Source organism: Hippichthys cyanospilos, chromosome 4 (assembly GCF_059441005.1).
Source record: "Hippichthys cyanospilos isolate Australia breed blue-spotted pipefish chromosome 4, RoL_Hcya_1.0, whole genome shotgun sequence".
Lineage (NCBI taxonomy): Eukaryota > Metazoa > Chordata > Actinopteri > Syngnathiformes > Syngnathidae > Hippichthys > Hippichthys cyanospilos.
This window is the reverse complement of record NC_142372.1, coordinates 4,028,855-4,056,826: the sequence shown is the minus strand read 5'-3', so window position 1 is coordinate 4,056,826 and position 27,972 is coordinate 4,028,855. Positions and strand designations below refer to the sequence as shown.

At 39.1% G+C, this 27,972-nt stretch overlaps 1 protein-coding gene and 1 long non-coding RNA gene across 4 annotated transcripts; one reads left to right on the top strand and one right to left on the bottom strand.

Moving 5' to 3' along the window:
* The first annotated feature begins 179 nt into the window (after positions 1–179).
* mapk8ip1b (mitogen-activated protein kinase 8 interacting protein 1b) lies at positions 180–23,947 on the top strand. 3 transcript variants are annotated; one of them, XM_088412846.1, is made up of 12 exons: positions 198–366; positions 5,623–5,734; positions 9,761–10,015; positions 14,039–14,120; positions 15,874–16,989; positions 17,811–17,886; positions 18,854–19,026; positions 19,283–19,386; positions 19,455–19,571; positions 20,221–20,291; positions 20,694–20,792; positions 21,668–23,947. In XM_088412846.1, the coding sequence occupies exons 1-12, from the start codon at positions 296–298 to the stop codon at positions 21,738–21,740; spliced, it is 2,349 nt and encodes a 782-aa protein (XP_088268972.1). In that variant the 5' UTR covers positions 198–295; the 3' UTR covers positions 21,741–23,947. The 3 variants fall into 3 exon arrangements, with proteins under 3 accessions (XP_088268974.1, XP_088268972.1, XP_088268973.1); XM_088412847.1 differs by lacking the exon at positions 198–366 and adding an exon at positions 3,081–3,384; XM_088412848.1 differs by lacking the exon at positions 20,221–20,291 and having other exon boundaries at positions 180–366.
* A 556-nt stretch (positions 23,948–24,503) lies between these two features.
* Positions 24,504–25,074, bottom strand: LOC148424325 (uncharacterized). The gene is made up of 3 exons (XR_015865341.1): positions 24,936–25,074; positions 24,759–24,832; positions 24,504–24,676 (listed from the first exon to the last, which is right to left on the bottom strand). It is a non-coding gene; the product is annotated as an uncharacterized LOC148424325 (long non-coding RNA).
* Between the last annotated feature and the right edge of the window lie 2,898 nt (positions 25,075–27,972).

Here is a 27,972-nt window from a genome sequence, read left to right as displayed (position 1 = left end):
CCCTAAATTAAATGGCAGAATATAGCGGAATAGAAAATGTAATAATAAGAATAACAATAAGATTTAGAAAGCTTGTGCCTTTCACACAATAATAACCGAAGTGCTTTTGGGTTATATCATACGCAAACTGTGACCTGTTTGAGCGCAATAGTGTGCTGTTACTCCATTTTCCCACAGACCTCGAAGGCAGCATCCTATCCCAGCCTACGATATGGTTTTATGTAGCAGGTGTGTCACTGTCGGGGCGACACACCACAGTGGCTCCGGGCTAACGAAAGCATGAGAACCGAGCGGCATGGCGGACGGCGGAAAGCAGGAAGCTAGCCAGCAGTCCGAGCGCAGCCTCCATTCTCCAGCCAGTTGCAGGTAAGAACCGGCAGCGGGAAGGGGGGGCTTGGACGCGATGAGTTAGAGAATGGATGCTTGTTTGCTGCCATTGACTTCGGGCATGCGGTACTGATTCTGGTTGGTGTTTTGCTTCTGCGTTTGGTTTTTCATTTTCCGCTGTTTTTTTTTTTTTTAAATTTCTCTTTATCTGGGGTGTGCCTCCACTTGAACACCCGCTGTTTTTTTTTTTTTAAATAAATAAATTTGCTTCTGTCAATCTGCACGGTTACTATTTTAACGGAAGGATTAAACCCAACAAACATTTAATACACAAAAGAGTCCCATATATTCAGACAAAAATTAGTGAATTTTTAACATTTTTAACATTCATAGCTTTTATTGAATTTTTAGCTGTAAAAAGTTAATATTCTGTTAGAATTAATTTGATAACCACGTCATTCTTCATGTATAATTAATACTTAAAATAAACGAATGTTTTAACTTGCTGTCGACTGAAAATGACATCACCTGTGGTCGAGGCTGGCAAACGACCAATCATGGTTCACGAGTTGGTCATGTGATGTTCTTGAGTTTACCCATGATTGATTGGTCATTGCCTGAGCCTTCAGCATGTTTGATGTCATTTTCAGTCGACAGAGCAAGGAAAAGCAATATTTTTTTTCAAAGTATTATTTGTACCTGAAAATTCATTTAGTTATGAAATCAACTCATTCGGTCCTAAAGAAGTAATTTTATGTTTTCAAGTTTCCAGACATTCAATCTCAGGTACTTTAATCTCTTCAACCTCAGGTATTTATATATTTTTTCCCAAATATTTTCAAGTGTTTGGCTGAAGGAATTTGAAGAAGGAACAATTTAATTTTTTGTCCTGCTTGCAGGATTTATCAGTTTTCAAAAAGTGTGTAGCTGTTTTTATTAATCTGATCTCAATATGTTTTTGCTCAAGAATGTTCTTCTGAATTTGTTCGCTATATAGTTATTATTTTTTAAAACGGTTATGCATTACTTTAACATTCCCTTGTAAACCTCATGTGAAGTATAGTAAAGGGTATGAAGATTTATTTTATTGCGTGTCTGCATCACTGCACATGTAATAGATAAGGTGGAAAAAAATAAACATCATATGTAAAAAGAATGATATGCGTCAAATTAACACCATGTCGTGAATGTGTTACAATTTTATAGTCCGTTATTGGAGGGAGCACATGCACACTTGAATAATTGATTTGCTAAATCAATATTGACAATGGCCGTAGGATCATATAACCTGATGCTCGGTTTCTAATCCACATGTTGACTAGCTTTCTCGAGAAGTAAATAGGGCATTATTTCACCGACAGGAATCGCTACAGCCTGCAGCCTCTGTTATAATTGATATTAATCTTAGTCTTAAGTGTGAACCGAAGGAGTTGACTGATGTTTTATTTGATTTCATTTTGAAACAGCTTTTGCTTTCCTGATAGCTTCAGAATTGATTTTGTCAGCGAAGCCAAAGCATATAATCCCGAGCACTCAAGTTGGCTTCATCCCAATGGAGCCATATGTCGTTGCCTTGTTTTCCTGTTTCACCCTCGTTCTAATTCTTTCAGCCGACAAATACTTGGATATATTTTGAAATGATTATGCCTTCATTTTACAATTTATAAGTGCTAGATAGTTTTCATATAAAAAAGATATTTACTGTCATCTATGGCCACAGTTCTCAAACTGGTGTCCGATTAACCCAGGGGATATGTTAGATTTTAATAAGGTTTCTGTAGGTAGCAGCAAATCTAACAAATGCTTTGTACAGCATTAACAGAAACGTTTTTTTTTTTCAAACTAAGAGCAAATTCATTGGAACATGCAGCATTGAATTGCTAAGTTGTGTTATAGAGACCTCCTTTAAAATACCTTTTATTTTCTCAAGTTTTATGTGGATGCACGTTGTCATTACTGACACAATTTTGATAATTTTGGGGTTATTTTCTTCCAAATCATTTTTACATTATTTTAGCCAATTAATGGCACGCTCCTGGTAGCATGATAACCGAGTAGTTGTGCCAAGTTAAAACTTTGACGTTGTCACCATCTAGGTGAAATTTCAGCTCCCTAGTGCTTTCTTTCAACGCTTTCCCTTTGCTGCGAAATGCCTTTGACGTGAAGCTCAAAGGATTGGCCAAAATACTCCGCAGGGGTTTATATAATGCTCATTAGCGGTCTAAAACATGCATAAACAATCTGCTTCAAAGTTTGTTTCCAACAGTCAATATGCTACTCAAGATGAGTTAGCACCGATTTGTTCTACGCTCCCCCTAATTTTTTTCACTTTACATTTAGTTCAATTTCAAGATTTGTTTGATCCACGTGAAAACCCACGTTTTAAATGGGCGTGGCTGTTTTGTGTGGCGTTATATTAACCTCTCAGATGCAATGACATTACTGTGTATTGATCTCTGCTTACTTATTTCTTAGAGTTGTGACTAAATTGTAACAGATTTAGCCTTGTGATTTTGTACCTACAATGTACAGTATTTTAGAAAGGGCGGGGGGCTCTTTTATCAATGTGCCTCATGAATAATTGAGCACGGCCATGGCGCAAAGCGAGAGGAGTGCCCTGTTGTTCGGATGTTTCTCTTGTCCGGGCTTTCTGTCCGGCAAGCATTCTGCTAACGCCAGCATTTTCCTGCCTGGCCATAGTAAATGTGATGCACAGGCAGTGTAAACATCAGAGTGGAGAAGAGAGGCGGGAGCAGATTAGATAACACTCCTCGATGGCCCCAGCTTCTCCGTTTGAAATCTTTCCCTCACCATAGCGAGAGGAGCAACGGCGAGCTCTGATCTGAATGTAACGCTCCTTCCTTCCATCGACCCGTGTGAGCTGCACCGCCACCCCTTTTCTTCCAGCTTTTCAGCTCCTCCCCCTCACCCCCCTTTCACTCTCGAAAACCCCTGGCTCCTTCTGCTCTTCTCGGCTTCGGATGCCGTCCTCACTTACAGTATGGACTCGGGAGGGGAAGGAGAAGAGGGTTGGATGGAGGACCAGTGGGAAAAATGGTAGGAATGATTTTTGGTGTTTTTACTGCAACGTGGCCGTGTGACCTTGTGTTTGCGCGTCTCCGTTTGCTGACTCTTTGCGTGGTAAAGCTCGGGTTAGGCTTGCCCTTGAATGGAGGGGTATGCATAAGCCTTTGTGCATCTAGGATGGGATGGCGATCCTGCAGACCAGAAATAGCATGACCAGGGGCTACACAGCCCACATCATCTGTGTAAATTGGTCTGGGCTGCTTTTCGTACATTTAATGCACTGTTATGTGCATATGTGGCGTCTGACAGGACCGTCCTGCTCCGGTCCTAAGTGTGTCCTTGCGAGAGGGCAAAGCTGATGAATGGTCAGCAGCTTGCACCACTGGAGCCTCTAAGTAGGAATATAAAAGGCGTGAATAATTGGGGCGGATGCAGCTACTGTATACTGTAACAGCTACTAAAGGGCAAGTGCAGTGTGTCTCATTTGGGATGCTTTTGACATAACTAATGCCGGTGGCCGCTTTGATGCCCAACACGAGTCAAAACAACACATTTAATATGCACTTTTGGAATGTGTTTAGCCATTTTCATCAGGGGTTCTCGAATTGGGGTACGTGAAGGGATGTCAGGAGGTAGGAAGTTTTACATGATGTACATTGTTATTAGTGACAATTTTTCAGCAAATGAGTCAGAAATAAAACAATGGTATCACTCGAGAAATCCTCTGCAATCACATCCATCCATTTTCTATCGCTGCTTATCCTCATTAGGGTCGCTGGCTAGCTGGTGCCTATCCCAGCCGTTTTGGGCATTTGGTGGAAGGTACCTTGGACTATTTGCTAGCCAATCACAGCCCACACGGAGACAAACAAGCATTCACACTTAGAATCACACCCAAGTGCAATTTGGAGCATTCAATACACCTACCACACCTTTTTTGATTGTGGGATTGTTAAATAAAATCCACCATGACAAATGTAGCTCCCAAGTTTAACAATTCGGACACGACTCGCGGAGCAATATGCTTTAAGTCATTTTTTCCCCTCAATAAAAAATGCATTGCACTGGTTAGCTGACATGAAAATTTATTGGAAAGGCCAGCGTGTCCTCTGCTGAAAACACTAAGACTTAGCATAATAGCGCAAAAAAGTCAAGATGTCCACTACAGTAGACAAAAATGAATTATAGGCATTGATGCATATAAAAATGCATATCTGCAAGAGAACAACTGACTCATCTTTGAATGAATTATAATTAATAGTGCTACCACGGGAGAACGATTATACATTCTCCAAATATGTCCAACATGACCTAACAGTAAATTAAGTATTAAAGTCACCCCTAGAGAGAATTCCCTCTTTATGACAAAAGTGGATCTCCCCAGTTAATTTACAATGATATACTTGCAGGAGATCCTTTTTTAATCCCAGAGATTTAAATGAAATGTATTACTGTAAATGTAAATCATAAATATGTTTTTGTGCATTGTGATGAAAAGGACGTTTGTGTCAGAGTGCCATAGACACGCCTGCACTTGCAAAGCACTTTATTTAAAAGATTTTGTCTGGATTCTGTTGTTTTGATTGCTCGTACAGTCAAGAATGCATTTGTGTAGGATCATCTCGATACTGGCGGTCATCCTTGGGCTATCTGTGCCATTTCAGTTGATTGGATGAATTGAGTCGTGAATGGAATCAAAGCCAAGACTGCTTAACGTGTACATTGTGCAAGAAACTACTGTAACCTCAATATTTGGAATAAATAGGTCACAGTTTCTCATACCTACTGTTGCCGACTATTGTTTTTTGACTGAATAGTATCATTTAATCAAGTATCTTCTAGCATTTTATACAAAAATTCAAAATATTAATAATTCCTGATGGCATTGTATCTAATAGGTATCGGACACTAATCTAGTTTGAGATATCTGTATAGTATCAGTTAGTAATGGGAAAATGAAGCTTCGTGAAGCACTTGCAATATTTATTGACCCCTCTAGATGGTGCTTTTAGTTTCAAGAGAAAGGCGAGTGCAGTGAAAATGTATTGAACTTCCAATGCATCTTTTAATCAAGCGTGCCACCTAGAGGCATCAAAAAGTATTCTTCATAAAGCTTCATTTGTCCATTTTTATTATCAGCAGGACACCCCTTTTTGGGTTATTCTTGCTCAACTATACTTGCTCAATGATTTGGAGATTAGGCTAATTCCTGGTGAATATTTATTCTATAAAAAAGTGACTTTGACATGAATCTTTCTCTATGACCAGGTTGACTCATGACATCAGTTTGGGTGAGTTCGAAGATGACGACCTGTCCGAGATTACCGAGATCACAGATGAACGCGGGATGAGCCTGAACTGCAATGGCCCAGATATCAAGGTAAGACAATACACTAGGTTTTTTTTTTTTCTAATTCCCTTTTTCAGTGCATCTTAATTTTTTTCCACACCATTTTTTTTTCAAACAACGCTACTGCATCCAAATCTCAACAGGACACAGAGATTTAATGTCCTAAGTGAGTTGTTGTTCTGTAGCTGGACTCGCCAAACTGAGAATCATGTGGTCAAATAATACATGGACGTCAATGCAGTAGACTTATCAGGCTTTTATTTTGAAGTTTTTCTTCTGCGCGCTGGTTGTATTCAAATTAACTTGACATGTCCAAGTTCTGGTTGGGCTGGCAAGGATGAGCCGTATGGCGACTTCAAATGCAGTCGGATAATTCAAACTCATGCAGAATGAAGTGTGTGTGTGTGTGTGTGTGTGTGTGTGTGTATGTGTATGTATATATATATATATATATATATATATATATATATATATATATATACACACACATTTATGTATGTATGTATATAATTGGATTATGTTTGAACTGTAACACAGTCAGAAAAAGATTGCAGTGCTCCAGAGAGACAAAGTGATTGAGGTGAATGTATTATTCTGTCAGATGTTTTTGGCTCAGTTGTCTCTGAAGCCATCGATGCCTCCTCCTCAATCAGCTGTTGTAATCATTTCTTCACTTGTAACCAGGCAACGGTGGGGACGAAAACTTCCCTTCCTCCTTAGTCATTTATGCTAGTAGATGAGCGTCTGATATTTTTGGGTCGCTCACCGTGCCTTGTCATGCTTTTGTAGTTTGGCTGGTCCAAACATAGAATAGCTTTCATAAGCTAATTTCTGATCAACCGATTGCCAATCACACCATTTGTTTGCCAAAAAAGAATTATTCATCTTTCTTTAGTGACAAAAGGATGTTCCTTGTCTTCTGGTTATAATGAGTGAAGGCCCTGTTAAATAATGCATTAAGCGCTGATACACTTTCATAAAGCGTGGAGTGAAAGTGGACTGTATGCACATTGACCAAAGGTGATGACCTCATCATCAGGGTTTTTGTTCAGACTGTACAGATTCAGACATAAACTGATTACATAGATTATCTCATGTGTAGGAGTGGATAGTTTTGATTAGCTACAACACTTGTTGCAGGTTGGATCACAGAAACACGGAGCATCTAATTGATTATCAACAATACAAACAATTCATTTAGACAACAACGAGGTCTACTCTTTTATACACAGTAGTTAACCAAAAGATATTGGAATGTTGGAAATCATGTAAAATCCAAGCAAATTTTTTTAGATGACACGGTAATTAAATTCAGTATTCAAATTATATTCATTCCAATGAGGATGGATTAATTGGATAGTTTAAATCAGCAGTTCTGAAATGGGAGAACAAGTACCCCTGAATTGGAGTACCACATGAAAGCACTTTAAGCGCATGTGAGATTTTAAAAGGGTTTCTGCAGGTACCAGCTAATCCAACTAACTGCTTTGTAAGGCCTTGACAGCTACAGTACTATTATTTTCAAATTGAGAGAAAATTATTTGGAACATGAGGGAACTTTTTGCTCGGTCGTATTTCTTGTGACTCCTTTGCAAAACATATGCCTTGATGGTACACAGAGACGAACAACCATTCACACATTCAATCACACCTACTGTAAATTTTTAGTATGTCCAATACATCTGCCATGTATGTTTTTTTGGTGTGGGAGGAAGGCAGAGAGAACCCACACGGGCTCGGGGAGAACGTGCAAACTCCACACAGGAAGGCCGGAGCGAGATTGATTCTGCGAGGCGGACTTGCTAACCACTGCGTCACCGAGCCGCCTCCCTTTTGTTATTGTTCTAAAAAAAAACTCTATAAAATCAGTAACATCAAATCACGAACCCTGCGATAGTTGGATATACTGTAACTGCCGTTGACATGAATCGAAACAAAACCGCGTCATCCGAGTCTGAGGGAGCGTGCGCGCACATAGATGTTTCAGCAAAACAGCTAAAGGAGCGATTTTCCATGGCAACCTACTTTCACTTGCCGCCCGCATGTGTTTGAGCTGAAAATACATCAGAGGCTTTTTGCTCTGCCTCCATGGATACTGCTCACGTCATCCTCTCATAGATGGAGCGGACCGGCCTCATCAACGCAAACACAAACAGACAAGCGCCTTGTGTCTCTGGTTGCAACCTCCGGGAATATTTTATTCGGGGTGAACAATCGGCGGTAATTATACAACCATGGTCTCCTGACGCAGTCAATGCAACTATGTGGCTAGAAATTTTCTGAGTTTAAAAAAAAAAAAAAAAAAAAAGTGATTATTTATTTATTTTTGAGATTTCCCCTGCTTCGGCTTCTCTGATTGGGTGATGGTCGAGCATCACGGCACCGTTGCGTTGTAAGGGCGCCGGCAGCGCTGCTGCCGCCCTTCTCACCCGCCTCCGCCTCGTCACTTGTCTCCTAGCAACACGGCAGTGCCTTTTAAAGGGGCTAGTGATAAATTGAGGCAGTAAAACGTAAGAGGGCGAGCGGAAGCAAGTTGCATTAGCAGATATTGATCTCGGTTTTGAAATAGTCAAAGGGTAAGAAAAGGAATCTTTTAAGCCTTCGCACCGGTTTCAAAGTCCGGAGATCGCTGTGCCTGGAGAAGCAATAATTATTTTAGCTAATGTTACAAAGCCCTTCATTTACATGTAATTAAAGTGTAAAAAAAGAAAAAAAGTGGTTTTACAAATTTTGAAAGTTTTTTTGTAAGCCATCTTGCTTTATAATCTTACTTTACGATTGCTTAAACTCTAAAAGTGATTAATTTAGGACACTATTTAAAACTATGAACAAAACCATAAACTAAAAGCCAAATGTGAAAACAATTCACTGCTTTACACGCAATTTCTAAAAGATCAACACACTGTCTGAAAACAGTTTATGGCTGTCATTTATATTGTTTTGCCACTATCTGGCCACACAGTTAGGAGAAAACAATTTTAGATCATTACTTCACTTTGCAATCAACCTCAGCGCTATAAATAAGCTGTCAGTGTAGAGTAAAGGAGCAGGAAGAGTGAGAAGAGTGACTATTAGAAAAGGTCGAGGAAGAAAACATGGATGTGAAGATGTGAAACAGGTCTTAATTCACTCACTCAACCGAAAGACATTTTTACAACTTTCAGAAGTCCTTCTTTCAGGTATCGATTAATATTTTTTGTAATTTATGCAAGCAATACGTTTTGCACTTTAATTTTAAGAGGATTTCATGTTAAAGCTAAAATAAAGGCAAAACTTGTTTTAAAATTCTGTGACATTTTTACTTAATTTCTTTAAGAAATAGGGGGAAATCTGAGGAATCTGAAATTGAATTTTGTGAAAAAATGCAATATCACTATTTTAAGTACACAAATAAGTGCTAATTACAAAAGCAATATATCACTTTAGAATTCAATTCCCTGAAATAATCAATTCATGTAATTTAGCACCAGCCATTTTTAGCCAAACACTTGATAAAAAAAAAAAAAAAAAAGTACCTTGGATTGAATGTTTGGACTCCTAAAAATAAAATAAAATTTGTCTTTGAGATTGAATAAACTAAATAATCTCATCTTTTTTTCATCCCTTGACAGAAACAGTCACAATAAAATAAAATCGGACATTTCCAAGCCCGTTTCATTTGTTTGTTTTTTGGATTTCTCCTGTGTGAGGAGTAACTGATACTTCCGTCGCTGCTTCTGAGCTAAAAGCTTCATAATGCTACAACCTGGCAATGTAGTGGGGATTTTTAGGCCAAGTCAGAGCATCAGCACGCACCATCTGTGTTTGTTGAAGTGAATCGAGCAAAGCCGCGCAGATAAACACTCCGGGAAGAGGGTCCAATCTCTCAGCATAGAATAGCCTCAGCTGCGTTTGGGCTCTAAAGCGGCTCAGCCTCGACTATGAGCGTCCTGCAAGCCGACGACGTCAAGGAATGTTCTAATTGGCCAGTCGGGTCTCCTCATCCTCCTCGCCGCTGCGCTTGTTCTGTGCGCCGCTCCGCCGCGAATGACAGCATGTGTCCTCCAATCCCCGCAGGGCCACGTGAGACGAGGGACCAATAGCAGAGCGGGGAGGGCGGAACTCGGCGCCGTGGGACAGCTCCAGGCAGAGATGCTGCATTTGGAGCTCATTGACGGTGCAGACGGTTTCCGCGGCGACAAAGAGTCTTCCAAGGCATCCATCGCACCTCCGCCGGTCACCAAGGATCCAACAGTTCCTGTTACCATGGATACCTACCGCCCCAAGAGACCTACAACCCTTAACCTCTTTCCAATTGTGCCACGCACTCAGGTAAAGTCTTTTTTTTTTAATTGATATGAACACAGCTGAGTAGGAAAAATGCGATTAGTGAGAATGATGTCAGTTATATTTTAAAGAAAATTTCACTGAACTTGCGTTTTATTATTCTTATTATTTCTTTTTTCTGCTCACTCAGATGAACAACAATCTCCATTGTTATGACGTTTTCCCCCCGGGTGTGCGTGTCGTTTTCTATTTTCTTTATGTTCATTTAAACAATATGGTGTCCTTGTTTTATGATCACTCTGAGTGAAAGTGTAGTGGGATTTTGTGCCTGTCTGCATACAGCTCCAGAGTAAATCATGGGATAGCCATCTGAATAGACAGGAAGTTCAAAGTTCAATTGTTTGGTTTGCAATGGGTGATGGATGTTTTCTGTGCGAAGTTATTGGGACTCCGTTGCCCTATGACTTGTTGATTTTACCGTGCTGTCAAACCAATTTATTAAGTGTCAACTGCAGTATATTTGAGTCATGCTTCCAGTCATCCGATGAATCTATGTGTAGTCGGTCATCATGCCCCCTCAGCAGTCACGGAGTGATCTAAGACTTTAACTAGCGCAGTATGTACTGTTAGCATTTGGATGTATGATAGGTCAGTGGGGTATGTGTAGGCTCTTCAGAAATATCGGCAAATCTAATTTATTACTCGTGAATGTTGTGACAAGAACAATACATTTTTCTTTTCAAATTACGAGGAAATTAATTGGAAAATGAAGCTACCAATTTCTAAATTTTTATGTGGTGACATTGTAAGCCCTTGGTTTGTTAAGTTTAAGATAGTTATCAGTTCTGTCTTCATATTATTTACAATAGATTCAAAAGATCAGTGGTTCTCAAAAGGTGGTATGCATACCCCTGGAGATACGTGAAGGCACTTCAAGGGGGTACGTGAGGTTTTGTTCAGTTTTCTAAAGGTATGAGCAAACAACAGCATGATTTCCTTTTCAAATTAACAGCAAATTATTTGGAACATGAGAGAACCTACTGTGCTAAATTGTGTTCCAGGGAATCTTTTGCAAAACGTCGGATGGCTATATTTGGTTCACTTTTATGTGGATGCACAGTGTGGCAAACTAAATCACGATGCTACATGATCTATCTTCTGGTATTTATATTCTGGTATCACTAGAAAGGTAGTTCCAAAATTGAATAAATCAGACACAGATTTGGTTAGTGGGTAACTGATTGAAAAAATATTTCACAGAAGCGATTATTATAGCAAATGCGTAAATCTGTTGTATTTTGCTGGGCTCTTGTGACATGAAATCGTCGCGGCTGTGCTTATGCAACAGTATGCATATCTTCTCAACGATTCTACACCAAGTCCTCCAGACTTGCAGGCTGTCAAAATGATCTTCTGAACAGCGTCAGATTTGTCAGCGCCTTAGTTTGTCCTGTTTCCCTGAGGTAGAGAACTGATCGTTCCAAGCCACTGTACCATCGCTCTTCAGAGTTTCCTGTCTGTGTTTGAGTTGTCACATCTAGAGAGTACTACGACAGAAACTATTGTTATGAAATGCTGTTTGCTTGAAAGTCATTCACTTTCTCCAGGAGCTAAATGTATGAATATACTCTCACTTGACACTGTTAAATACACTTGTCTAGTTTCATTAGTGTTACCAGATTTGAAAAAAATGTACCTGATAATAGTGAAAATCTGTATATATTTGTTACCTAATGAAATGCATCGGGATAAAAAAAAATGCTTTTTCATTCAGTAATTAAAAAAAAAGGCCAAACACTAGGTAATCTAAACAAAAATTTATTTTTTTCTTGCCAGTAATCTGCGTCGGCCTTAAAAAAGCCGTACTGTTTGGGCCCTACTTGTAAACAATGACAATAAAATGATACTAGTTACATTTGCGGTTGCCTTTATCGGAATTTAACCAATCACGCTGACAGAAATCATATCCAACTGGAAACTTTGACCTCAGTGGTTGAGATGGTTACATAAGATGCCTGCGTACCAATGCTTTCTGGCTTTTATTCTACAATCAGAGTGCTTGAGAGATGCGGAGACACACAGAGGCAAAATGGGAGGTGTTTCCAGGTCAGTGAATAAATAGAAATGTAAACTGTATATTCAGCTCTACTTCATTTACCAGAGAGATAGTTAGCTAGCTAGCTAACATGCTAACATGTGTGTGTGTGTGTGTATTATATATATATATATATATATATATATATATATATATATATTCACACACATTTTAGTGATTGTTTATTGTCACTAAGTGAGAAAACATTTGCGAATGCCCTACTGCCGAGGTAGCTTTTATTTTGCAGTTTGCCCTCACTAAGACTATGTGAGTAAATGTATCCAGACGTAATGTCAAGATTGATCCTGAGTCTTGATAATCTCCCATCTGGTTACACCACACTTGTTGTAAGTACTTCTCAGCGAGTCTGGGTTTGCAGCCAAAATTTACCTTCGTTCAGCTCATTCATCTGCGGGCACATCATTTATTCTCAATTGCCTTTTTTTGTGTGTGTGTGTGGGAGGTTCCTGTTTGGTGGGATCAAGTCCACGTACAGCTGAGTAATTAAAACACATGCCGCATGAGTCATTTGCACACATGCATGATCTTTTTGCTTTCCTGACAAGATGGGTCCACGTCTTCCGTTACCACGACGACAGCTCTGTCTCCGCCTGGTACACTAGATTGGGAAGTGAGTCACGCATCTGTGGGTGAACATAGGAAAAGGAACCATATTTGCAACAGAATATTTCGATCACAGGACTTTCCAGTTTGTTATTTGTATCTCCTTCGCTCAAGTCTTATCTGAATTAAAGGGAAAATAACTTTATTTGGGCATTTTCAACAGTAAAAAGTTACTATACTGTCTATAATTTTCTTGGTTGGTTTAATTGACATTAAGTACATTTAATACTTTTAAAAACACTTTTTTTCTCTTGCTGTCATTAAAATGACATCCCCCTCAAGGCTTAGGCAACGACCAATCACAGCTCACCTGTTGGTCATTGAACATTCACAAGATGTGCTGTGATTGGTCATTACTTGAGCCTTTAGCACGTGATGTCATCTTTAGGCCATAGCAAGTGGCAAAATGTGTTTAAAGATATGAAAAATAATTAAACGGACGTCTAAAATCCCTTTTCAATCACTACCAGTGTCAGCTGTGATGGCAAAGATACATTTTTACCGGGCTGGTAATAGATAAGTTTACTCATTCACTGGCTCTTAAAACTGAATCCATTTTAACCAGACTGAATGAGTTATTTATAGGCAAAATATTTTTTTACTACTAAAAATGGCTAAATAAGTGGGCTATCCCTTTAAGAACACATTTTGCCACTTGGTGTTGGTTAAAAATGACAATGTGCGAAAGCAACCAATAATGGCTCACCTGTTTTCTGGGTTTGGTCATGTGACTTTGCAAGCTGAGTTGTGATCGGTTGAGTTGCAAAATGTGTTTTTAAGTGTATTAATTACGCGTTAAAATATTGAAGAAAGGAAATTTTAAAAAAAAAAACTAAATATCCATCTGAAGTATCATTTTAAGAGTTTCCAAAAATGGATTACGCTTAAGTGGCGTTTTGTGTCGGTGGCTTTAATACCACTTTTATTTTTCCCCAGAAATGACATTTTATATACACAGTACCTATCATTTGAAATTTAGGTTGTGACTACCTACATGCTTGACAGTAGAATAGAATAGAAAGCCCTCATTGTTATTTTATGGGCGGATGCAACGAAGTTTGCGTTTCAAGAATGAAAATGAAAACAGGATAGCAAATTAGATAACTGTCTTTCCCCCTAGTAGGGAAAAGGTCTGGTTCCCTTTAAATTCACACCACTACACAAAGACAAAAGCCTCATTCAGTGCATTTTCAGCAGAAAAAAAAAAAAAAAAGCTTTGTGTGTGTTGTTTGGTGAGTTGGGGGACAAAAGGTGGAGTCTCGGGATCCAGAGCGTTGTCGGCCTCTCTCTTCATCATCCGCTTTTCCCACCACTTCCCTCATTTGTTCTCTCCCTCCGCTTCTCCTCAGGACACATTAAACAACAACTCATTTGGCAAGAAATACACATGGCAAGATAAAGTTTCTGGATCATCCTCACCTCTCAAAACTGGTATGTTAATTTATTTGACTCAAGACACATGCTAAGAATGTTTAATTATTGCCTTATATCATGGATATCATAATAATCAGGCCCAGGCTGTTATGGATTTTTTTTTTTTCATACATTTGATGTATCAGCTGATTAATTGGGAAAATGATATTGAATAAAATAGCATTAATCCTTGTCATATGTAATTGTGGTACTAATAGCTGCATGGGTGCAATGTTTAACACATTTATGCCTAATTTATTTTGGACTGGACTATTTGGGTTTGTTTTTCCAGTTTTTAAAACAATGTATGACTTAAATCTAAGTGTAAAGTACTGCATCCGGGTCAATTCTTTGCACAACTTCCATGCACTGCACACCTAATATTTCCTTGTGAAAAAAAAGATTTGCTTTGTATTGAATGGCATGTCCGCAGAATGGGTTAATCGATGCATTTAATATAAGGATACGAGATTATGCTATTGATTTATGTGTGATTAATAATTCCACCAGTGTTACTGGTATACAACTCCTGTAAAGGGAAGTGTAAAAAGGTCAAAAGTGAACCAAGTCAGCAAATATCGGCTATTTGGCTCCTTATTTGGGGCCATAATTGGCCCAAAAAGTACAGTATAGAATGTAGCAAGCCTGCTGAATAGCTTTGTGTGTTTTTATGTGTACAAGTCTTGACGTGAGGCAGCACAAGCTTCAATAAGGACGAGATCACAAATCAAATAGTCCAAATATTTCTGTACCCTCAAAAAAAAATGCTATTTTTATTCACTTGAAAGACCTGGTGGATTTGTAGCCATGTAAAAGTCTCTATGAATAAATCCCTACGTCTTTGTCTACTTTATTATTTTACATGTGTTGTGAAATCTTGGACTCAAATTGAAAAACTAGAAATCAGAAAATAGAAGAGTCAAAAACTGACAGTTTTTTTGCAGTTTTAAGGAAATGATTGCAGTTTCTTTTTATTCCTCCCATACATATTTTGGCTTTTGGTTTACATCTGTGAAAGTTTACTATTTTTGTTTTATTTATGTGAAGTTTGAATTTCCAGAGAGTATTTAAATTAGATAAATCTGAGAAAACATTAATAACTATCTGAGAAAATTATAAATGATGTGGGTTTTACTTCTTTAAAACATTTAATGAACAACAAATAAAAATATAGACAAAATACTGTAAATGCAAAATGTAATTTGTAATTTTTTACTAACAAAAAGTATTTATAATAAACAATAAAAAATGCAGTAAAATAAAGGGAAAAAAACAAACAAAAAAGGTGATAAATGAAAAAGCATTTATAATACGCATAATACTATCAATGAACATAAACAGTGTAATTAAAAAAACACATTTAATTCATTGCCGGTGTTTTTGGAATGTAACCCCTTTATTAAACGAGGGAACATATACGTGAATTGGAGTAGTCCCCAGTTATTTGCTAATCTGGCTCCTGATTTCATCGTATCATCCCTCATAAAATCATGTTGCCTGCACTTCCTGGATTATGACGTAACCAGTCAATCGCCATTCCGTTAACGTACTTTGAGTTTTTATGGGGATTTAGCCGACTAATCCTGACATATGTTACCTAACCTTTTATATATTTTTTTCGTCTTCCCGTATTTTGTTGCCATGTCAGCCTTCGTGCCCGATGCGTCGCCGATGGCGGTTACGTTCTTAAACAGTTTTTGTGTGTGTGGTCTCTGCGTGTGTCTTTGCACGGCCGTCTTTGTGTGTCTGCGTGTCCTCTCCCGTCTTCCAGGTGAGCTTTCTCCCCCGCGCGAGCACAGCTGCCTGAGTGACGAGGACAGGGCGCGGAGCGGCTCGGCGCAGACCAAAGACCGGGGCACGTCCACCGACGCCCCCTGCAGGCACTCGCGCACATCGGGACTTTCGCAAAGCTCGGCGGCTTCGGCGACGACGTCCACGCGGCCCAAGTTTCAGGGGAAGCCGCCCGCGCCGCCGCCGCCGCCGCAGAATTACAAACCGGTTCCTCTCTATCCGGCCGGGAAGTTGGACCCGAGCGGAAACCAGCAGCACCGCTCGGAGGCCCCTTTGGAGCCGACGGAGGAGATCTATCTGACCCCGGTTCAGCGCTGTTCCGATCACTCGGAAGCTCCTTGCACGCAGGATCGGCCTTTCCTTTCGCAGCTGAGCGAACAGGGTCGTATGTCCATCAGCTCGGATACGGAAGGCCCGCCCCCTTACCAGCCTCTACCCGACCAGTCCAACCCCTCCATTTACGAGGAGGACGAAGTCTACATCGCCCCGCCGTCTTACGCTTCCTGCGTGGAATCGCTCATCACTCCGCCCGGCGTGGGCCTGTCCACGCATTCTTCCCTGGCGCTGGATTTCGGGCTCAAAGGCTCAGGGGCGGGGGCCATGTTGAGAACGGGATCGTCGGTGGAGTACGTGGACGCCACGGACGAAAGTTACTGCGGGGAGGACGAGGATGTGGACAGAATCATGATGAATGAAAGGATCAAGAAAGTTGTGGGAAAGGTGGACCGCAGAGCCGCCACGCTAAGAACTTCCATGAGCTCGGACGCCAGCGGCCTGTCTTACGACTCGGTCAAGTACACCCTGGTGGTGGACGAGCACGCTCAGCTGGAACTGGTCAGTTTGAGACAGTGTTACCAAGGTTACAGCGACGACAGCGATTCGGCCACCGTCTACGACAACTGCGTCTCCTCCCCGTACGAGTCGGCCATCGGGGAAGAGTACGAGGAGGGCGACGAAGAGGAAGACTGCGCTCGTTTGGGCGGGGTCCGGCGAGAGGCCACCGCCTGTCTTTCCGAAGACTCCTCGCCGGACGTCGACCTGCATTTCTCCAAGAAGTTCCTCAACGTCTTCATGAACGGACGATCAAGCTCTTCAAGTAGGTCAACGCCTTCTTGAGAGGTTTCTTGTTGCATCATAAATTTGCGCATTTTTTAGGTTACAAGCGATCTTCAGATTAGAGGGTGACAGGCGTGGATTTTCACTCCTTTGCCATCTTGCCCACATAAAAATCCCATTCCAATCGCAGACCATAGTTAAAAAAAAAAAATCTACCTACGTACCTAACTATGAAAAACGATTTTTTTTTTTTTTTTTTATTATTCGATTATTTTATGTATATTCCAAGTCTTCGTTCAAGCAAATATCTGTTACAAGTTTAATAGGTAATCTTGATAGTACTGACAGACAGTAAACACATCCAATATATACATATAGAACCGGTACAGTTTTCTTTTCAAATTAAACGCAAATTAATTGGGACATGAAGCAACATATTGCTAAATGGTGTTTTGCAAAACATTGTTTGTCTTTATTTGGTTGGGTTTAATACAGATGCAAACTGCACTGTTAAGTTCTTTGTACAGCCGAAAATATTTTGCTTCATTGAAAAAAGGTTGAGCACCACTACACTAGGCCATACCACTTAAAGACACACACAGGAACACACAAATGCACGACAGTCTGAGCGTGCGCGTGTTTGATTGAACCTTGTCTTGAATTACAATCAGACCATCTTTTACTTTTTTTTTTTTGCTTTTTTTATCAAGAACACTCAAATGGTACAACCATGAAAGTCGTTTTGGATACATAGCTTTTTGAAGAAATTATTAGTGCAATTTATACAGTGTTTATTATGTACCTAATTGCTCTCAGTTGCACCTCTAATACTGACTTTTTTTTGGGGCGGGGGTGCTTTAGGTGCTGAGTCTTTTGGTTTATTTTCCTGCACCATAAATGGAGAGGAGCAGGATCAGAGTCATAGGGCTGTCTACAGGTGAGACCAACATAGGACTGAAAATATTTGTTTTACATATCCAAATTATAGTATTAACTCATACGATCCCAAAGATGTATTTCTACAGACATTTCAAGAGTTTTAGATATTCAGTCCCAGGCACTTTATTTCTTTATTTATCCAGGAAACAATTTTGAGACCTTTCCCCTAATACTCGAGAGGAAATTTGTAAATTAGTAGCAACGATTTGAATGTGTAAAGGTATGCAAAAAATCTTTCTGATTGAATGAGTTAATACATATTTATACTACAGGAACATCGTTCTTATTGTCACTTCTTTCTCTGTGAGAAAACAATGGAACAATCACCCCTTTATTTAAGGGCAAGAAATTTGTTTTTCTAACCGACAGGATAAGCAAACCGACAGATAATCCAGATTATCCAAAACCTTTGATTTGGCAGGAACCGAAATATCTCTAATAAATGCGCGCTTACATCACTAAACGCGGTTTTCCTGCAGCAGACACGTATTTGCTAACAATTGCCGAGCCAACTCCATTATTTCATTTGTCACGTACAATAAAATGTGGGCTTGATTGTTTCCTACTTAGGTTTTATAACATTATTGCTCCATTTTCAAATCTTAGTCAATAATTGTATATTCCAGAGGTTACCTAATTTAGTAAACTAGGAAAGACAGGACATTTTTTGAAACTGTAGTTTTGATTAGGCCCCGCCCACAAAATTGCCTGTGAAGTTGTTTAGTACCAAATTATGAGGTCCCTTCTGAAGCCAGACATGATAAATAAGACAGTCTAACTCAAAGAAGCTGCAATTCATGTGACACCCCCCCCCCCCCCCCCCCCCCCCGGCTCGAAATCAGACCTTGACAGTGTAAATATGAATGTTATTCGGCCCTTTGAAAACAATGACGAATGAAACTAGCATATACAAACCCTCAGAGAGCCCCCAGATCTTCAGCCTCATTTTTTTTTCCTCCCTCCAGATTCGTCCCTAGGCATGATGATGAATTAGAGCTTGAAGTGGATGATCCACTGCTGGTTGAGGTGCAAGGAGAGGATTACTGGTACGAGGGCTTCAACATGAGAACGGGCGCCCGGGGGATCTTCCCTGCTTACTATGCTATCGAGGTGACCAAGGAGGCTGACAGCTTTAAAGGTAATTAGCTCTTCAAACACATAAATTCCACGAGTCTCGGGTTACGTAAAGTAGAAATGTCTTACGAAACATTTTTGCTCGATGAGGGCTTGTAGGCCAAAAAGAAATACATTTAAGATGTTTAGAGACCATCGGTTGCTAGCGTTTCCACGATTTGATGCTCGCAATCTGCTGTCAGTTCCTGTTCAGTATGAACAAACTACAACAACAACAAAAAAAGAGTGCAAATGCTATAAATGCTTTCATCTCCTTTCAGCAAAGAGTAGCGAGTGGCTAGACCGATACCGGCTAAAGTTCCTGGGCTCAGTCCAAGTACCGTACCATAAAGGAAACGACGTTCTATGCGCAGCTATGCAGAAGGTTCGGCACCGGCGTACCCTTCGTTTGCATGTTTTGAACGGTTCTGAAGCCACCTTCGCTCTTTCCAGATTGCCACCAACAGAAGAATGACGGTCAAGCACAACCCGCCTTCATCCTGCGTCCTGGAAATCAGCGTGAAGGGAATCAAACTGGCCGTTCATGAGGATTATTACGCTTGTGACCGGGTAAGGTTGCTTTGGGGCTTTTTATGGAGCCCAAGCAATCTCAAATGATATTAAATGCATTCATATCTATTGCATAAAACAGTACATAGTGACGTACTGTAGAGTAGCTATTATTTTGCAACGGTCATTTGTCGACATCTTGTGGCCATATGTATACACTACAGGCAGTAATTGTAACGCTTTGTTTTACAATCAAGTAGTACAGTTTAATAATTAATGACTAATATTGCAATTAACTTGTTGACAAATGTTTTGATTCAGGTATATGTGTTATTGATTCGTGGAAATGTGAAAATTGTGGACTTTTACTTTTGAAACAGAATAAAAAACATTGAATATTTAGAATAGTGTCAATTTTGGAATGTGGGGAGAACAAATCCGGAAGGCGTGTATTGGGTTGAGAAATGTACAAGTAGTAGTTACATTTAAAAAAAATTTGTGTGAAAAAATTTTGGTATGTATGAATTGTGGAGAATAATACATCTTAAAGAAAATTGACTGAGATGAACTTTTAAGAATTTTGAATGGGAACAAAATTTGCTATTGTTGATTTACTGAATCCTTAAGTTGTGCGATGTCGTCCTACTTTTCTGATGATACATTGAAGCGTGAATGTGCCTCTTCCTCCTCCTTTTCCCTCTTCTATCAGAGTAACGAGTGCAGTCACTTTTTCCAGTTAAAGAACGTCTCCTTCTGTGGTTATCATCCTAAAAACTGCAAGTAAGTCAACCATACCCCAAACAAACAATTCAATTTCTTCTTTCTAGTCTGTGGATCTTTTGCTTATTTCACCACATTTCTCCGACCCCACTTGAGGAAAGTGCATTTTTGCGTGTTCCGTGCAAACGCTTTAAAACTAATACATATTATACTAAACTAGAGCAATATGTAGTCATTTTAAGGTGTTTATTTCACATTCTAATGAATCATTCAAACACACGTGAACAAATTGGCCTGTTTTGAGTTATTTAGTTATAAGTCAATCCCCCTAATACGGAGGTTGAAAATGAGGGGGGAAAAAACTTGACTTGTATTCTGAGAAATTCGATTTATTTGCTTTTGACGAACTTTGATAGTGTTAAACCAAGATTTTCTTTCTTTTTTTTTTTTTTGCCTCTGCAGATATTTTGGTTTCATTACAAAGCACCCAGCAGACCAGAGATTTGCCTGCCATGTGTTTGTGTCTGAAGATTCCACCAAGGCAGTCGCGGAGTCTGTCGGGTGAGTCAGCAGTTTTAACTCATTCGCTGCCATCGACGAGTATACTCGTTTTTTTCGACGGGGGTTGGGCAGGGGAGTGTGTGAAACTACTCCCCGTCCTCATACTGAACCAGGAGACGGCTTTGATGTCCCATTTTAGCTCTGAGGTCAACACACTTTGTCTTTACACGCTTAATAATGTCAAATGCCTAGAAAATAAATGGCAGTGAAAGATGGCTGAAGAAACATGGTGGAGGGTGGTTGTTACATAAGATTAATTGCAATATTTGTAATCATTAAGCTCTGGATTTGCACCCAAGTCTGCGGTCGTTCCTGCAAATCCCGAATCCATTCGAATCAGAGTACTTTGGCTCGGAAATAGGTCACAGTCCAACAAACAAAACATCCAGTTTGTCGAAAGAGCTTTAGAAAGCAGTCATTCGTTTTTGGAAACATTGTTTGTCACGTAGCGTACGCTGGCTAACATGCTAACATGGCTAACGTGAACCCTATGGGTAGGTTTTTATTTTTAATTCAGAATCACCTCTCGGCATCCACTGACCAACGGTAGAAGCAAAGGGTGTGTTGTTTTTTTTTTTGTTTTTTGTTTTTGCTTTTAGTAAATATTTTTAAATCAATCTGTCTGCGTTGTGCCTGCTAGGTAGGGCGAAATGCTGCCTCCATTGCCTTCATTGAGTAATTACTTGAAAAGTTGAATGCAAGACTTCCTTTCTGACTGCAATACGCCATGATGCATTCGAGTCAAATTGGAAAATTCGCATTCAGCGTTCATACCCAACGATATATTTGCTAATCGATTCGAGCCGGCACTGAAGTGTTCCATGCTCAGTGAAAGCTTTTTTTAAAAAAAATATTGGAATGTTTTTGTTTTACAGGAAAGCCTTCCAGTTGTACTACAAAGAATTTGTGGAGTTTTCCTGCCCCACAGAAGATATCTACTTGGAGTAACCCAGTCCTGCCTTCAGAACCACAGCCCTGTACAGTACACTGTATCATAACATGGTGTTGCATGAGGGACACATCCAAAAAAAAAAAACAACAACAACACATCAGAAGCAAGCAGGGGAAAGGAAGAAGCCAAAGGAGTGCTTTTTTTTTTGAGGCAAGAAATATTATGCAAAATGGCGATTAAAAAAAGTTGTCTGTAAAGAGCACACACACACACACACACACACACACACACACACACACACATATAACTGCGGCTTTTGCAGTGCCGTCGGCTAGGTAGCAAACAAAACTGACTTGCACACTAATAGCACCTAGGAGGAAACAATGCGGGATGGAATACTCGGATACTCGGTTTCAAAACCAGGATCCTGAAAGCACTGCAGGAGCTGCGGCTGTTTTTGAATTGATGTATTTTTAGAATACAGATTTTGCTTCGCTAGTGTGTTCCAAAACAAAGTATTACACGTGTGACAGATAGAATCAAAGACAAGCTGAGTTGAGCGAATAAAGATGCGGCGGGTACACGGAAGCAGACGACTTCACTACTAGTGCCTCTTTTTCATCTTTCATTCAGATCATGTTCACGTGTGAATGAGTAAAGATTGTGATCATGTGTTGTATTTTTTTTTTTTTTTTTGGTCCTACTGCCCCTCACATGCTGCACCGGTTTGTACAACATGTGCAGATTCCATTGGAGCTAGAATACAATAGGCGGGGTTTATGCGGCTATCAGCAAATCAATTTGGATTTTTTTTTTAAAGGGAAAGTCAACCCCAAAATTATCTAACAGTTTATGTCTATGCGGAGCGACTCAACAGTGTTCTGGTAAATTGTGTGTTTGTGGAATATGATATGTGAATGTTAAGCAAAAGCCACCTGTTCTTATGCATCTTAGGGGCGGCCATTTTGCCAAAGGCTGTCGACTGAAAATGACATCATAGTTGCTAAGGAAACGGCTCGGCAAATGTCACACGATCAAACTGGGCAAACAGGTGAGACGCAAGTCGGTTGTTACTCGGGCCCGTGTGTCCGTGAAATTAGCACAACAACGAATTTCATGATATATATTTTACGATATATGGATTTATGTGTAATATTGATGGCAGCGGTACTTGTATGCAACTGATGTAAATCGACAGGATACATAAAGTTAAAATCGGAAAATATTTTTGATCGTTGTTTGAAGGGCCATAATCGGCCAAAGAATCGATCGTCAAATATGATGTTTTTAGTCAAAATGGCCGCTCCCTGAATTGACTCATTAATATTCCACAAATGCAAAATCATTAGAATGGCATGATGAGAATCACAGGAGCACATAGAGACTATTTTAAATTAGAATATTAATGTAAAAAAACAATAATTGGAGTTGACTTCCCCTTTAATACGACTTCAACTTCATGCTCACATCCTGCTGCTTACATACATAAATTTTAAAGTCATTAAGTTATTTGAACATAAATATTCGACTCTATGGTAAAAATGTATTGAAAATATAGATGGTGATTCGTGCTGATGTCATTTCTCTTCCTGCCACTAAGTGGCATTAGCATTTCATGCTGGATATTAGTGACTAGAAAGGCACATTTATCATTTCAAATTGAGAGCAAATGATTTGGAACATGAAAGAACTCTTGGATTTCAGAGCCCTTTGTGGAACCCTAGCTCTAAAAATTATAGTTCTGCTCATCTTGATGCTACTTAAGGCTTTCATTTTCACCGCAACCTTTTAATGACCTTGTTTTTTGATGACCTGCGGAAACCCTGATTTTTCCCATGTTTTTCCCATTTTTTTCTACCTGAAAAATTGTTTGTGAATGATGGGTAATCAAAAGAGAAGCCGAACAAATGAATAGCACAACGCAGTTTTGCAGTGGGGGCAGAAAAAGCAGTTTTTTACCATCCTCTGTGACTAAAATTCATTTGTAAGACATCATTCTATGGAATATATATTTAAGAGAGAATTCATCCTTAAACCTTTCATTAGTTCCTGCGAATGAAGTTAATCACGTGGGGACTTTTGGAAAGCGGGACAGAACAAGCACTGCTGTGGGGTCAACACGAAAAGTGTACAGATCTGAAATATAACATTTATTATCTGTAATTATAAACACTGTATTAATTTAACATGTAGTGAGTGAAATCTTTATTTTTGATTTGGTTTTTTTAGGTGTGACTTCTTTATTTAAAAAAAATTAATATGATCATTTTTGTGTCCTGTCGTTATTATCGCAACATGAGCGAGCAATCATATTGATTCGGTTTCATATTGCACTAAGCATTCTCACGCTAGTCAGCAAAAATGGTCAAAAATGTGGTCAGAAGTGTTCGGTTTTTTTTTGTGATTTATTTTATTACAATTATACATAGCAAAGGAAGGTTTATTCTTTATTATGGTCAATTGAAATACCAACCCTGAAAACGGAAGACAGGAACCTAGTTATTTGATCAAGTATTGAAAACCCAAGTGACTAGATGAACCAAATAGTGTAAATTTTCACCCAGTCATTCTTCTTGATGTGTCAGCACCGACATTGTTATGATATTCGCAGTTATTACCGTTTAATGCATTGATTTGTTTTCGGAGTTTAAAATGTCCGACTGCATGTGAATGCATCACGAATATAACGTCGAAAGAGGCGAGCGTGAATACTGGAGATTTGTGACGTATACAATGACCGCGAAATACACTTTTTTTTAAATAAAATAATGTAACAATAATGTAAATAATTATTAGAAATGAAACCAGGTATATTTGTTCATCATTTAATCACAAATGTGTCTTCAAAGGTTTTATCACAGATCGAAACGGATATACGCCTCGATTTAACCTGCAAGTTTGTTCATGAGTTCTCTTCAATAAACCCTTTCCACATCTAAATCGTAAGGATTTTCTCCTTCATATAAATCAGGCAGAGGTTTCTCACCGTAATCTGAAATAAAAAAAAAAGCATATAGTATTAAGGAGCTATAGTAAATGACAATGGATAATTTCCGGATGTTGCGCAACTTTACCATCAGTATGGCTAACATAAGGTTGCTGGTTGCTGGAGTAGTAGAATTGAATTTTTTGCACAGGGTTTTCAGGTCTGCGGAAACAAGTTGGAAAAAAAACGTTACACTGTTGATTGGACCAATCCAACAGGGCAGCACGGCACATATTTTTAACAGCGATGTTAACAATTAAATTACCTTCTGAATGCAGGATTTGAAATACTTTGACTGACCAGAAGTGCGGCGATTAGGAAACGTAACATTTTTGTTCAGAGAGCAGAAATTGAATGCGTTGCCTCAACTACATAAACAAGCAAACGTCTGGCCTCGGCACATTACCTACCACAGAATATAGTTACGTCATAGAGCGGTGACGTCAGCGAGAGCGATGATATCCACTGATGCGATTTCACAGCGCAACAGTGATGGAAAAAAAAACGTCAAAAGTTGCTCCACGATATAAGTAAAATGCTTAAAGATGTTTTCTCATTCCTTTTTATATTTAAAGGTCCATTAACGAAGTTCAAATGTTAAAAATAGTTTTAAAAATAAATAGATATACTGTAGTGCCCTGGCAGTCACTGCAACAACCGCAGGCTCAAGTGTTGTATTCAAGTGATGTGGGAGCTCGGGAATATCACAGTTCCGACATCAATGAATTTGATGAGAACGTAAACAACAAATATGACTGATGGTGCTATTTTGGTTGGGGTCCTTTTTGACCAACTTTACAGACTTTACAGTTCAAAGGGGCGCTTGAGTTCACTTTTCCCTAGTTGAAGGTGAGAAAAGTCTGATTTTCCAATTTCTTTGAATGCAGCACATGACAGGCTTACATGTCGGGGGCATTTGACGAATGGAGAGGGCTCAGAACGGCTCTTGGTTTGAAAACAGACCCACCTCAGGATTCGAATTTACTTTTAAGTTAAGAAAAGCAGAAAAACACGTGACAAAACTCATCAGCTCCGCATGTGATAGCTATTAAGGCACGCACCAGCGTTCCATCAATGTTGGAGTTACGAATAAAGCCTGAGGGTGTCGTCGTTTTGCAATAAATTTTCATCATGGCGAGAGTATCAGACATTGAGAATAAATTAAGTCATGTTCTGTTAGTTTTCTTTTCAAATTAAGAGCAAATTAATTGGAACATGACAAAAATACTAAATTATATTCTGACTCCTTTTCAAATGCCTTTATTGTTTTTTAAGTAGCGCAATTTTCCAGAAAATGAGCCGTAAATAAAATACATTTATGACACACAATCTATTTTCTGAAGTTGTTAGATGAAATACACCAAGATGCAACTACCATTGTGTACGGCACAACACTCTGCTTTAAGCCTTTGTGTTTTTTATCCAAAATGGTCCAAGAACTACGGAGTTAGACTTTAGAAGACTACTTTGTTTTTATTTGTATCTTTACTCTTGCCTGAGTAATTTTTTTTTACTACTTCATGACTCCTGGTAGAAAGAAGATATGTCACGCCAATTTTTTTTCTGTTATTTAAAAAAAAAAAGATTGAAACCCTTTTTATCAGTTTTGATAAATACGTGAATAAATGAATGTACTATTTTTTTCAATTCATTTTTTCCCACTGCATTCTGCTATAATTTTTAGGAGGCCGTGCAATTCCTCTCCGATTTTGTAAATAAGAAGAGCCCTCCTTACGATTAATAGAAGACAGATGTTGTCAATGTTTATGGGTTTGCGTAGTTCGTGACATATTTAATGTGTAATAATGTTTTCTTCCCCACATTCCCTTTGGCTATCCGAGTGAGGTCACTTACGCTCCCCCTAAATCAAACATCGCTGAACTTTGCCACCTTCAAATACGCTTCTTTGTAACCGGAGATGACAGACTGGGGCTATGCTGACCTCCGTTCTTCGAAAAGGCCAGGAAAACATATTTTCTTATTAGCTTTTCCTTCATGTGGCAAACTATACTGCGGTAATTGGAAGCATATACGTCATATGCGATGAATCGTTTGCCTGTCAACAAAATGGAATACGAAGGATGGAAAAATAAAGAAATATTCCTATAAAATATTGCTAGCCCGCTTCGCCGTAGAGATTTTTAAATGTTCCCTGATATACTCACTATATTACAGTAGTAGTTTAGGTCGAGCCAGTTCAACTCTCGCCGCGGCGCCGCCTGTGTCATTCAGCTGACCGATTTATACTCAACCTGTCTGTTTGATAACAATGATGCATTATTCATAGTCTGACTCCATCTGGTGCGCAGGGTCACCCTTCAACGCCGCACTTGCTAGTCTACCTGCCAAAGAGAAAGCAAAGGCCAGAAGAGCGTCAATATACTGCAAATAATGGCCTTGGAGTTTGTCAGAAGCAATATTGGGAGCATTATATCATCGTACACAGGTGATTTCAGGTCGTTCTTTATGAATGGTTACCGTATTTTCCACACTATAAGGCACACATTCAGCGAATGACTCATTTTAAATCGGTTTTCATATATAAGGCGCACTGCATTATAAGACGCAGAGAATAGAAGCTACAGTAGTGGCTGGGGTTGCGTTATGCATCCACTAGATGGAGCCGTGCTAAAGGGAATGTCAACAAAACAATCATGTATCTCAGTCAAACTTTTCAATCAGATATTAAGAATAAAAACGATTTGTGGAAAAAAATCTGTACTATCTTGTTGCTAAATTGCTTCAAAATTGGAGCATACATAGCATATCAAAATTTCAAACGGGGTGTTATGAAAATTTAATTGTAAAACATGCATTTATAATTGAAATGCGGAGGTAAAAAGTGAAGAATTCACATGGCAATTGTTGTTGTTGTTGTTTTTTTTGTCCCCTAAAAATAAACTCACAGTTAATGCAAAGTATAAGGCGCACTGTCAGCTTTTTAAGAAAATTGAAGGCTTTTTGATATGCCTTATGGTGCAGAAAATACGGTAAATAAAAAGGTCTACTTTACATTGGTCAATACAAAAGTTGGATACTTATATCCCAAACAAGAACGAGACACGCTCAACAGATGTTCAAATTAAGCTATATATGATTGTGACTTATAAACTTTTATACTAGAACTTATTCGATTCCGTTAATTGGTTCTATTTTTTTCTAATCCTATATTGTTGTGATTCATATCTTTTCAATTCTATTTCATAGCTATTCCATAAATTAGCACTTTTAACGTACACAAATTTGGTTCATCTTCGTTCTTATTTTTTTATTTTGATTGTTCTTATTTTTGACTTCCTGAA

Coding starts and splice junctions, on each gene's coding strand:
- mapk8ip1b (XM_088412846.1), top strand. CDS start 296: ATGGCGGACGGCGGAAAGCAGGAAGCTAGCCAGCAGTCCGAGCGCAGC. Junction 10,016..14,038: donor CAATTGTGCCACGCACTCAG/GTAAAGTCTTTT, acceptor GCTTCTCCTCAG/GACACATTAAACAACAACTC. Junction 16,990..17,810: donor CGGACGATCAAGCTCTTCAA/GTAGGTCAACGC, acceptor GGGGTGCTTTAG/GTGCTGAGTCTTTTGGTTTA.